Source organism: Aotus nancymaae, unplaced genomic scaffold, assembly GCF_030222135.1.
Source record: "Aotus nancymaae isolate 86718 unplaced genomic scaffold, 86718_ANA_hifiasm-v0.15.2.pri h1tg000108l, whole genome shotgun sequence".
NCBI classification, from domain to species: Eukaryota; Metazoa; Chordata; class Mammalia; order Primates; family Aotidae; genus Aotus; species Aotus nancymaae.
In genome coordinates, this window is record NW_026988523.1 from 17,300,040 (window position 1) to 17,313,339 (window position 13,300).

General features: G+C 34.5%; 1 protein-coding gene across 12 annotated transcripts in view; it reads left to right on the forward strand.

Annotated features, from left to right (window-relative positions):
* SWT1 (SWT1 RNA endoribonuclease homolog) overlaps positions 1-13,300 on the forward strand; it is an 88,000-nt gene that overhangs the window by 29,926 nt on the left and 44,774 nt on the right. For 11 of the 12 annotated variants that reach the window (XM_012444477.2, XM_012444484.3, XM_012444479.3 and 8 more), the window contains 4 exons: positions 2,836-2,929; positions 7,298-7,443; positions 9,231-9,394; positions 10,569-10,707. In XM_012444477.2, coding sequence (XP_012299900.2) covers positions 2,836-2,929; positions 7,298-7,443; positions 9,231-9,394; positions 10,569-10,707 — 543 coding nt within the window. The remainder of the gene's footprint in view (positions 1-2,835; positions 2,930-7,297; positions 7,444-9,230; positions 9,395-10,568; positions 10,708-13,300) is intronic. The other variant, XM_012444482.3, reaches the window with a different exon arrangement.

Here is a 13,300-nt window from a genome sequence, read left to right on the forward strand (position 1 = left end):
GCATTCACTATTGCCATATACTGGGCCAAGTACTTTATATACATTCTCATTTACTCCTCATGATTAAAAACTGCCCCAGGATACATACCTAGTAAGTGGGAAAACAAGGATTCAAACCCAGACTGGTCTGTTTCCAGAGTGTTTCTGTTGTTCACTTTTGAACAGTACCTGTACAGATGCTCGAGTATTTTTTGAATACTTACATATATCATGAATAGTCTTTAAGTATACTTTTCAGCTCCATATATCTTAGAAAAAGTGATACTACTGATAATCTTGAACTTTGATACCTTTAGAGCAGTACACTGTTACCTTTAATCCTCCTTTTATCTGCTGAATTGTTTAAAGTTAACTAATGATTTTGAATTACACATTTTGCACTATTTATGGCATCGACTCTCTGAATTTCAGTAAAATTGGTTACTGTGATATATGTATGTCTGGTTTGCTGGTCGTTTGATCAAGAAATTTAATCCCATCTTCCTCATGCTCATGTCTTGACATAGTTGAACTGTGTCTAGATTTCATCACTGTGAACTCCTAAAGAATTTGTCTTTGCATATCCAGCTGCTTAGCGTGGGCATCTGGCACAAATTAAGCCCTATATAAATATTCATTGCATGAATGAATGAGTTTTCTAATTTGAAGGATTAGAGGACTCAGTAACATAGGCCAGAAGTAGAGAGAAAAAATGATCGTAAACTGGGAAGAAGATTGAGACTGATTGACTAGTATGTCTTAAATTTTAGTGTGTAAGAGACTGGCCAAGAGCTTAAATTTGTGTCTGGGTCCAGGCTTCAGAGATTCTTACCCAGAAATATATTTGGGGTGTGGTCCTGCATTCTGTATTATTAAGTACCCTAGGGAGTTCTCAGGTAGGTAGTATGGGAAATACTATCTTTTGTCCTAATTCTACACATTGCATTATTATTATTATTTTAGTCTTAATTTTTTTTTTTTTTTGAGATGGAGTCTTGCTCTGTTGCCCAGGCTAGAGTGCAGTGGCGTGATCTCAGCTCACTGCAACCTTTGCCTCTTGGGTTCGAGGGATTCTTCTGCCTCAGCCTCCGGAGTAGCTGGGACTACAGGCTCGTGCCACCATGCCTGGCTAATTTTTTATTTTTAGTTTACATGGGGTTTCACCATATTGGCCAGCTGATCTTGAACTCCTGACCTCGTGACCTGCCTGCCTCAGCCTCCCAAAATGCTGGGATTACAGGCATGAGCCACCGAGCCCGGCCTATTTTATTCTTAATTTTTTTTATAGATGAGGTTGCATCCTGAACCCAGGCTGAAGTGTAGTGGCATGATATAGCTCACTGTAGACTTGAACTCCTGAGCTCAAGTGATCCTCCTTCCTGAGCCTCCTGAGTAGCTGGAACTACAGGACTGCAGAAGTGTGCCACTGAACCGAGCTATTTTGTTGTTGTTGTTGTTGTTTTGTAGACACAGAGTCTCTCTATGTTGCCCAGGCTGATCTTGGAATCCTTACTTCAAGCGATCCTCCTGCCTCAGCCTCCCAAAATGTTGGGATTATAGTCACCACCCCAACTGGCCTGCATTATTTTTACAACAACTGAATTTTTGCTACAGGTTTTGAGGCTTAGAGAATACCAGAGGACAACCTGTTAGCAACTGATTAATATTTGTTAGGAATTACTTTTTACATTACCTGCCTAGGGCTCATATTTCTTTCTCCTGTATATCTCTAATTGTATTGCTTTAGAGATTAAGGAAGAGCAGACACAGGAACTAGTTCAGTTGCTGGTAGAACAATTGCTTATTAGTTCACAGACTTCTTAAGCTGAGAAAATGTTAAGTTACTTATAATCTGTAAGTGACTGAATTGATACTAGAGTTCATAGTTTATGGTTTCTAATCTGACATTTAGCCTTCTGATCACATTTCTTTCCTTTGAGTTTACTAATAGCCATATCCTAGTCCATTTTATTAGTGAACTAACCACATTAAATCTACAATTATATACTATGTGAATTTTAGATTCAGAGTTTTTAAAAAATTATTTTATTTTCTTGTCTTCATCTTTTTATTGAAAGTTTTTTCTTTCATCTATATAAGAGAAGACATATATCACAGTAGCATATGTATACACACACACACACACACACACACACACTCATATATATATATATTTTTTTTTGAGATGGAGTCTCACCTGGAGTGCAGTGGTGTGATCTCAGCTCACTGCAACCTCTGCCTCCCGGGTTTAAGTGATTCTCCTGCCTCAGGCTCCAAGTAGCTAGGATTACAGGTTCCTGCCACAAAGCCTGGCTAATTTTTATATTTTTAGTAGAGATGGGGGTTTCACCATGTTGGCCAGGCTGGTCTTAGACTCCTGACCTCAAGTGATCCACCTTCCTCGGTCTCCCAAATTGCTGGGATTACAGGCGTGAGCCACTGTGCCCGGCTGAGATACATATATTTTTAATAGATTTTTTGAGGGTAGTTACAGCTTCGTGGGAAAATTGCACAAAAGACATCAAGATTTCCCACATACTTCCAGCCCCTACACAAGCATAGCTTCCCAATTATCAGTATCCTTCACTGGTGTGGTACTTTTGTTATAGTTGATGAACCTCCATTGACACATCATTACCACCCAGAGTTCATGGTTTATGTTAGGTTCACTCTTGGCGTTTGTACACTCTGTGGATTTGGACAAATGTATAATGACTTGTGTCTACCATCATAGTATCATACCTTAACTAACTTAAATCTCTATATATTTTTGATTTGTAAATACAGCCTAGATTATTTCTGTGGCACCCACATTTCTAGTGTACTTATTAATGGTTGTCTTTACTAAATTTGCAGATGGATTGAGTGATGAGAACAATGATGATCGAGTACTAAAATGCTGTCTTCAACACCAGGAATTATTCCCTTGTTCCTTTGTTATTCTGTGCACGTGAGTTTCATAGTCATTTTCTTTTTTATACTTTTTAAACCAAATAATTAATAAAACATCACACTGTATCCAGCATACCAAAGATCAAAAACTTATATAATTTTCCAAATCTGCCAGTAAGCATACCCACTTGTATCTGATATTCTTATAATGTGTGAGGTCTAGATGAATGAGATCTCAAGTAGATGAAGTTTAATTTCAATTTAATTTTTATAATATTCAGAAAACTTGAAAAAGCAGGGGAAAAGACAACTTTATATCCCTCCAAAATAGTTTAAAAATCAGAATCTGACAGGATGTTTTAGTCATGAGACAAGAAATTTGTCTACTTATTTATTGGTGAGGTGGAGGTAGGGTAGTTTAGTTGGAGTTGTGTGCTGGGTGCCTGTTATAGAGTTAGACTGCCTGGCTTGGAGTCCTAGATCCAAGCTTTGAGACCCTGGACAAGTTGCTTAACTTAGCTTCCTCATGTGAAATAAGCAGGGAGAATAATAATACCTGCCTCATGAGATTACTGTGAGTATTTAATCCATTAATATATATAAAGGACTTGGATAGTGCCTAATATATAGTAAGAGCTCAATGAGAGTATTCTCTGCTCTTCTCCCTCCCCCTGCATCTTCCCTTTCTACTTCCCTTTCCATAACTTAGTTCAAAGATAAAACTAAGATAATGCTAAACAAAATTTTATTTGTCATGTATGAGAAAAGGTTCTGAAGGGACAGAAGAGCCTTTTTTGAGACTCTTGTCTCAAAAAAAAAAAATAGTGATAATCATGTGTATTGTATAAGTCATACCTACTATTGTTAGGACATATTTTTTTGGTTACTTAAAATGGATGATGATTATGTCAATTGATAGTGATAGTATAATTGGAAAAACTTCTGTAACACTTAGATATTATGCATCATTCTAAGTACTTACATTTACAATCCTAAGTCTGGGCCAGCAACACAATTAATGTCTCTAATCCATCTCCTTTTCCAAACTCCAGGCTACTTTATTCAGCTGTTTATTTGATATCTCTTGGATGTCTATAGACATCTGAAACCTATCATCTCTGTAAATGAACTCTTGAGTTTTTCTTCTCAACTCTTCTCTGCCTGAATAAAAAGGGTCACCCCCCACCCATTTGCTAAAGCCAGAAATCAGGGAGTAAACTTTGATACCTGCCTTTTCTTCATAATCCATATGTAGTGAATTAGCCAGTCCTGTGTGATCTTCTTTAGTTTTATTTTTTACAAACAGGGTCTTGCTGTGTTGCCCAGGCTAGTCTCCAACTCCTGGGTTCAAGCAATCCTCCTTCCTCAGCCTCCCGAGTAGCTGAGTAAATGTACAAATCACAACTATACAATGCTGACATATGGATTTTGACAATGGTGTGGCTCACATCCTGTCAATATATAGAACACATCGGTAACTCCTCTTTTTTTTTTTTGAGACGGAGTCTCACTCTGTCACCCAGGCTGGAGTGCAGTGACACCATCTCGGCTCACTGCAGTCTCTACCTCCCAGATTCAAGTGATTCTCCTGTCTCAGCCTCCCAAGTAGCTAGGAATACAGGTGAGTGCCACCACACCTGGCTAATTTTTGTAGTTTTAGTGGAGGTGGGATTTCACCATGTTGGTTAGGCTGGTCTCAAACTCCTGACCTCAGGTAATCCAGCCATCTCGACCTCCCAGAGTGCTGGGATTACAGACATGAGCCACTGTGCCTGGCCCAGAACATACTTTCTTGCCCTTTTGTGCTCTTTTTTTCTTGTTTCTTAAGGTAGAAACTTAGATCACTTATTTGGTACTGATATAAATGTCCTCTAAGCACTTCTGCAGTTATATCCCACAAATTTTAATATGTTGTGTTTTCGTTTTCATTCTATTCAATATACTTTATAATTTCCCTTGTGACTTATTCTCTGACCCATAGGATATTTAGACATTTGTTGCTTAATTCTATATATTTGCAAATTTTTAGATCCTTTTTTTAACTGAATTGTAGTTTAATTTCTATATGAATTGAGAACATAGTTTACATGATTTCTGTAAATTTGTTAAAGTTTGTTTTGTGACCAAGAATATGGTCTGTTTTAGTGAGTGTTTTCTGTGCCCTTGAACAGAATGTGTATTCTGCTCTTATGGGTGGAGTATTCTATAAATTTCAATTAGGTCAAGTTGGTTGATAGTGTTCTTCAGGTCTTCTGTAACCTTACTGATTGTCTACTTTTTCTGTCATCACTGAGAAAGGAGTATTGAAGTCTCCAACTATAATTGTGGATTTGTCTGTTTCTCCTTTCAGATCTATTTGTTTTGCTTCACATATCGTGAAAGCCACTAAAGCTATGGCTTTCTGTTGTGGTAAAGCCATTGATGAATTGGAGAATTCCCTCAGGCAGAAAGATAGAAACTTACAGTGAGATGCATATACATCTGAGATTGTTTATGCTTGTCTTCTTGGAGAATTTATTCTTTTATAATTATATAATGTCCTTTTTGGTTCTGACAATATTCCTGGTCCTAAAGTCTTCTTTGTCTAGTATTAATGCAGCTATTCCAACTTTCTTTTGATTAATATTTATATGGTATATCTTTTGGTATCCTTTTACTTTTAGTCCATCTATGTCTGTATAGTTAGTTTCTTGTAGACATCATATAGTTGGTTCTTTTTTGACCAATCTGACAATTTCTGTCTTTTAACTGGTAAGTTTAGACCATACACATTTAATTTGTTGGATTAAAATCTATCATTTTGCAAATTACTTTCTATTTGTTTTGTTCCATCTGTTCTTTTCTTCCTTTTTCTCTTTTCGATTAATTGTGCATTTTTAATCATACCCTTTTGTCTCCATTGTTTACTTATTTAAACTTTTTGAAAAAACATCTTATGGTTGTCTTAGTGATTACAATATACATCTTTGCTATCAAAGTCTACCTGCAAATACTATACTGCTTCACAGCTTGTATAAGGATATTGCTGTTGTATATATTGTCCCATAAGCTCTTGGATACTTAAAAAAAAAATCTTTTATTCTCTTTTTGTTTCAGTTGGGTGATTTCTTTTGACTTCCCCTCAAGTTTGTTGATTCTTTGCTTGCCTTTGTCAAGTCTATTGACAAGCCTGTTTAAGGCATTCTTTATTTTTGTTACTGTGTTTTTTTATTGCTGGCACTTCCATTTCATTCTTACGGTTTTTGTCTCTGCGAAACTACTTGATTTTCCCTTCTCCCACCTTTTCCATTAGTACCTTTAACATATTAATAAAAATTACTTTAAATTTGCTGTCAGATAGCTTCAATATCTGTGTTGTATCCGAGTCTAGTTCTGCTGATTACTCTGACTGTTAGCAATATGTTGTTTTTTTCTGGGCATAATTTATATGTAGATTTTGGGGCTGACTTGCTCTGTGTTTTCTTGTCTTCAGTTTCTCCCTTAACTTTCTAGCTGCCCTGGTCAACCTTGAACATGGTTCTTTGACATTTCAATCCATTAATACTTGTCACCCTTGATGAATTGGGAAATGCCCTCAGGTAAAAAGGGAATTGTAGTTCTCACTATGCATTTCTGTGTCTTCAGGGTAGACTCCCACTCCAGCTTCTGCCTACATTTTGTTGCTCTCTAGTACCTTCAAATAGTTAATTTTTTGGGGGGTCTAGGTTTTATAATTATCATTTGTAGGAGAGTTAATGTGGCCAAGCTACTCTACAATTAACAGAAGCTAGATGCCTACTGGCCTCTGGAACAGTTTAATAAACACAGATCTCATCATGTCATTTCCCCATTGAAGCCCTTAAATGTCCTTCTGTTTTTTAATGCCCTTGTCTTTCTCTGTAATCTCATAAACTGGTCTCATGCACTGTGTTTGAATCTGGCTTCTTTCAGCAAACAGCAAGTTCATGCTATTTGTCTCATGCTTAATCTGAGTAAATTTGTACTTGGCTGCCCACTGTAAATTATTTCTCATACACAGCTCTCTGTTTATTTCTCTGATAATCACATTCCTATGTTCAAATCTAGCTCCCACTTACTAGGTATAACTTTGGACAAGTTATTTAACCTCTTTACACCCCAATTTTCCATCTGTGAAATGGGGGTAAGGTTAATACTATTTCTACCTCAGAAGTTTGTTGTGAGGATTAAATAGATAAATATATATATATATATGTATAAAGCGCTTTAGAATGGTGCCTAGTATCCAAAGCTCATATAATGTGACTCTGTGTAAATTCCTTTATCTTCCCTACTTTTTAAAAAAAGTTGTTATCCTTTCTCAACGTATAGGCTGAGAATCACCTGCCTCTGACTAGATCTCATGTGTTTTGAGTTGTCGTGTGGTTTATCTTACAAAAAATATTTTTCCTCCTAATCCCAACCTTAGGGATGATAGAAACTTAAGAAACAAAGGCCTAGTAAGTGGTGTGAAGTCACTCAGTAAAGAAGAATTGAGTGCAGAGTTATTACACTTATCTCTGAACACAGATGTGTGTCATCAGCCTGGTATTTCTAAGCAACAGTTGAAAGCAGGTAGTATTTTTACTGTATAATAATTAGAAATATGTCTTATTTTATACACTAAGATTATTTATAACATTAGAATCGATAGTAAATTTTTGTCTTGTATGTTTAAAATAACATTTGGAATACTTGCTGGCATGTAAATCATTGAAATAAATGAAAATTATAATGGTAATCCAAAAGAAAACATAATTAGCATTATTACTTCCTACATGTACTTTTACAAATTAATTTGATGTTTTTGTCTGCACACTCATACATTTTTACATATTTATAATCACTGTGTGCATGCTAATTTGTACCTTGCAGAGTATACCTTTGTTTTTCACCTTCATTTTCTTCAAGTGAAACAGAATATCTCTTTTAAATTAATAGCAGTTATAGGAGATAACATAGAGATAATTTTTTAGTTCCTTTTTTTAAATTGGCTTTCTCTTTATAGCCTTCTATTAATATGGTAAAAACTCAGCAAGTAATAGAAAAACTTATTGGAATATGGTAATAGTTTTCTTTTTTAAAATTTTAAATGAATAATTAGGAAGTAACAGGCCGGGTGCAGTGGCTTATACTTGTAATCCCAGCACTTTGGGAGGCCAAGGCATGTGGATTACCTGAGGTTAGGAGTTTGAGACCATCCTGGCCAACATGGGGAAACCCTGTCTCTACTAAAAATACAAAAAATTAACTGGACGTGGTGGCAGGTGCCTGTAATCCTAGCTACTCTGGAGGCTGAGGCAGGAGAATTGCTTGAACCCTGGCGGCGGAGGTTGCAGTGAGCTGAGATTGTGCCATTGCACTCCAGCCTGGGCAACAAGAGCGAAACTCTGTCTCAAAAAAAAAAAAAAAAAAAAAAACCTAAGTAAGGGCAATACTATTATTTCATTTCTTTTTTCACCAGAATAATCTGTTCTATAGCTTGATATTTGAAGGAATATTATATTAAATCTGACATTTATTTATAAGTACATCCCACCTTTTCACTCTTTGGGGAAAATGATTATTAAAGTCTCTAATATATGTGCATTTTATATATAATTGTATAAATATTCATATATTTACATATATGCTACTTATTTGCCCCTTTTGGAAATAACATAAGATTTTGTCATAATATTCAAAATGGCCTTTGAAGGAGTAATAGCATATTCTAGTTTACCATTTTTCAAGGGTAGTGTGCCTTTAGCTTGTTCACTTTGCAGAGATCAGCCACTTAATATTTTGAATTTTGCCATAATAAAATTACAGTTGTTTTAAAGTATCTAAAAAGTAATGTTAATGAAATGATATCACTTAAAATAATAAAAGCTCTTTTCTCTTTTTTAAAAGAGGAGGGCATGAAGGTAGTTAAGCTGGAAATTTATTGATGTGGGCTGAGTTTAGAAAAATACTCCATTTTGGAAAAAACCCATTTTGATCCATAGTTCTTGGTTTTTTGTTGTGAATAAATCCAAGGCATTCTTGTAACTCTTTTTGAAACGTAATAAAATTACATTATGTACTTAAAATATCACATATATTTCTTACAGTTTTATTTGAGTAAAAACATTATTTAATTGCCTGTTAAAAAGATAAAGCATTTGTTAAAGTAATATATTTATGTTATATCTAAAGCAACTATAGTAGAGATACATGTTTCTAAATATTGTTTTGAAAATAAAGTATTGGTTTGTTGTATATGTAATTCAAATTTAATTATATACATAAAATGTTTATTGTTTATGGCCATATACCAATTATATATGTATAATATTTACTGTTAGTATTCTAAATAAAGTCTATAACTGTTTGTTTTAAAGAAACAACATCCTTGAAAGAGAGTTTTAAGGAAGAATCTACAAATTCTGAACTGTCCATTCTACTTGGCAGCATTGTATCTGATCTTGAAAAATCTCTTGGAACAGGTTTATCTGCAATATTAGAAACAGAAATGAAAATTGCTTTTGGAAATCTCTGGATGGAGGTGATTAGTTCAACTCTATTAGTTGCAAATATCTTTTTTATTGCTGAAGATTTGTTATCTTAAGAAATATTATTTGTATAAAATGCATAAGTTTCATTGAATAATCTGTATCATGTTACATTTTTCTTCAAATTTTTGAAATAGTTTTTTACAGCTAAATGATGGACATTTCTTAAAGGTTAGGAATATATGTTATTCTTTTTTTTGAGTTGACAGATACTTATTTTGCATCTGTTGTGTGTCAGTTGCACTGTCCCATGGTGCTTAAATTGAACTCAGAAAAACTTATCTATTTAATTTGAGTCAAAATATCTAATATAAGGAAACTTCCTAACAATATGTTCAGAAAAAGAAGTATATATTTTGGCTTGTGCCATGTAAATATAAGAATCAGAGTATACATTGATTGTATTAGCAAGATATTTTGAATTTTTTTGGATTCATACCTTTTCAACAATCAGTAAAACACCAAATTTAACAACGGTGATTTCAAAAGTTCAGTTTAATGTTCGTTTGCTGTTCACTTTTATAGCTAGAAGAAATATGATTTCCCATCAATCATAGCTTATATCTATTCCAGCTATTCAGTGAGATTCTAATATTTGCCAGAACGGTGTATTTGCTACTTCATTTTATTATCAAAGTTGAACCAAAATGATGATGAATTATCAGAAGATACTAGGAGTGTTGATATCTCGTAGTAGGGATAAGGAAAGTAATTGCATATATATGAATGATTCAGAAGAGGAAGTGTTGACATCTTATAGAACTAAATGATCAATCTTTTTAGTAGACATCTTTTTTCTGTATGGATTTTTCCCCAGTTATATGAAATAATTTGATTAATTTTCTCATAGAGATGACTATATTGACAAGTAGATTGAAGGACCTTTGCTAATGAAAACTATGCTTCCTCTGATTAGAACTATGTTTTCTTTTTTGCACATATAGTTTCTGAAACTATAAAGATTAATACTAATATGAGTTTTACAAAAGCAGTTTGCAATGTAATTAGCATTTTAATGTTATGATTGACTTTACATGTTTTAATTTTAAAAGAATTCGGCTAGCTATATTTTGCCTAGAAATATATGTAGGAATTCCTAGGTAAGTTCTTTTTTGTAATAGTAATAATAAAACTAGAGGTGTTAATTATTTTCTACATACTCTTTAGATCCTGTACCTGAAACCACCGTGGACTCTACTACATTTACTACAGTGCTTTAAAAAACATTGGTTGGCTGTATTTGGATTATTTATGGAAAAGAACTTGCTTTTAACTATTGAGAACCTATACAAAAATCTCTGTAAAGGTATGAATCTTTTTATTTTTCTTTTTATCAGTGTTGTATTAAGTCAGACTAGCAGATACATTCCATGGGATGTGAAGATAAATTAATGAAGAATGTGTCAATTAGTTCTTAATCCTTTATACTTCTAATTTCTAAAAGTAGTTGTGGAAACTGGATGAGTAGATGCAGCTTATAGAACTTGTGACTGTAAATAGTATTATTGTTGATATTTCAAGATATTGTGAATATATAATTTTTGAGGATGTTTACTTTGAAAACTTTTAAAATCATGTTTTACAGTCTAGATATACCAACAGAATTAGATGTTTTTTATTTCTCATGGTATTTAATGCAAACTTTGAGCACATTTCATGTACTAATTTTCTAAGTAGTGTGTCAGAGTTTCTATTTAAATTATATGGATAAGGAATAGGAGACCTTTGGCTTTGGTGCGTAGTGAATTTCAGAACTGGAAGAGACCACAGTGAACAGCTTAGTTGGTTTTTAAACTATATTGAACAGAATTTTGGGCTTTTTGAAGTGCCTCCGCTGCCACAGATGGGCGATGGAAAGATTGATGGGGAGTCTAGTTGATGGTGCCTTTGGCCCTCAACCCCAGCTTTAGCCAGAGCAGCTTTTAAAAATTTGTTTATATATGGAGTTCTATTTAGGATTTGAAAAACGTTTATCTACTGTGAAGAAAAAAATGTGAGAAAACTGATTTAATGTTATTAAAGCCTATATTTTACGATCAAGGAAACCAGTCTTGAAACAGTAAGTGACTTGTCCGAAACGAAGTAACTAGATTTGTCTTGCTATGCCTTTAAAGGGCAAAGGCTAGGCATGGTGGCTCGTGCCTATAATCACAAGGTGGTGAATTGCTTGAGCCCAGGAGTTCAAGACCAGCCTGGGCAACATGGCAAAACCCCCTTTCTACAAAAAATAAAAAAATTAGCCAGGTGTGGTGGTGCATGCCTGTAGTCCCAGCTACTTGGGAGCCTGAGGTGGGAGGATCACCTAAGCCTGAGAGGTGGAGGTTGCAGTAAGCCAAGATGGCACTACTGCACTCCAGCCTGGGCAACAGAATGAGACCCTGTCTCAAAAAATATATATATAATATAAAAAAGCAAAGTGTGATTATTATTAGGGGTTCATTTGGTTCTTTACTTTTTTCAAACTCCTCACATGAAGTGATGTGTTTATTATTTCATATATTAGTTATATCCAGCCTACTTCTGAAACATAACTGTGATGCCTTAAAACAACCTGAGTACAAGAGGGCCATTAAATTATTAAAGGCACCAAGGCCAGATAATGAAGAATAGATGATTTATCATGAATCATATGCAAATAATCATTGCAGCACTTGAGCCCAGATTTTAACATTAAGCTTCATAGCAGCTAAGACAAAAAGGAAAAAAAATGCATATTCTATGTTGGATGTACCTTATTCTCTGTCTTTTCCTTGAAGTGTAAACTCTTTGAAAATGAGTTGTTCTCAGAGGAGTAAAGAGGAAAATAGTGATTACCAGAGGATGGGGAAGGTGCAGTGGTAGGAGATAGTAAGAGATTGAGCAATGGATAAAGAGCTACACAATTTATACATGTGTCAGAACATCACATTGTACTCCATAATATGTACAATTATGTGTCAGTCATAAATAAGTCAATAACTATATCCCCTAGGGGATTTAAAGCACCTAGTCATTCCCTTTTGTCTCATCCATGGTAGATGTTAGATGAATATCTATTTTTTTTTTTTTTCATGAGAGAAAGAAAGAGAAAGAAAAAAGGGGAGAGAGAACAGGATTCTTGCTCTATTGCCCGGGCTGGAATGCAATCTAAAAATAGGTATTAAAAACCTCTTTTATGCCAATAATTATGCTTAACAACGGAGACAGGAAGGAATAAGGGAAGAAGGTAACAAACAAACAGCCAACCAATATTTCATTTAAGTCTGTGAAATGCTATGCAAATGCTGAAGAGTGATTTACTTCCAATTATGTAGTCACTTTCAAAATAGGTGTAATGTGATACTGAGAAAAATGTGTGTTTGTAGACCTGGGGTGGAGAATTCTATAAATATTTACTAAGTTTACTTATTCCAGGTCTAAGTTCAAATCATAGATGTCCCTAATAATTTTCTATGTCGTTGATCAGTCGAATATTAACAACGTGGTGTCAAAATCTCCCGCTATTATTGTGCGGGAGTCCAGGTCTCTTTATAAGTCGTTAAGAACTTGTCTTATGTATCTGGGTGCTCCTGTATTGGGTGCATATATATTTATAATCATTAACTCCTCTTGTTGCATTGATCCTTTTACCATTATGTAATGTCCTTCTTTGTTTCTTTTAGCCTTTGTTACTATTAAAGTCTATTTTGTGAGAGACGAAAGTTACAACTCCTGTTTTTTTTTGTTTTTTTTTGCTCTCCATTTAATTGGTGAGTCTTCCTCCATCCCTTTGTTTTGAGTCTTTGTATGTCGTTGCTTGTGAAATAGATCTGGATACAGCGTACCAATGGGTTTTGACTTTTTATTCAATTTACCTGTCTGTGTCTTTGATTGGGGCATTTAATCCATTTAAATTTAGAATTAATATTAATATTTGTGAG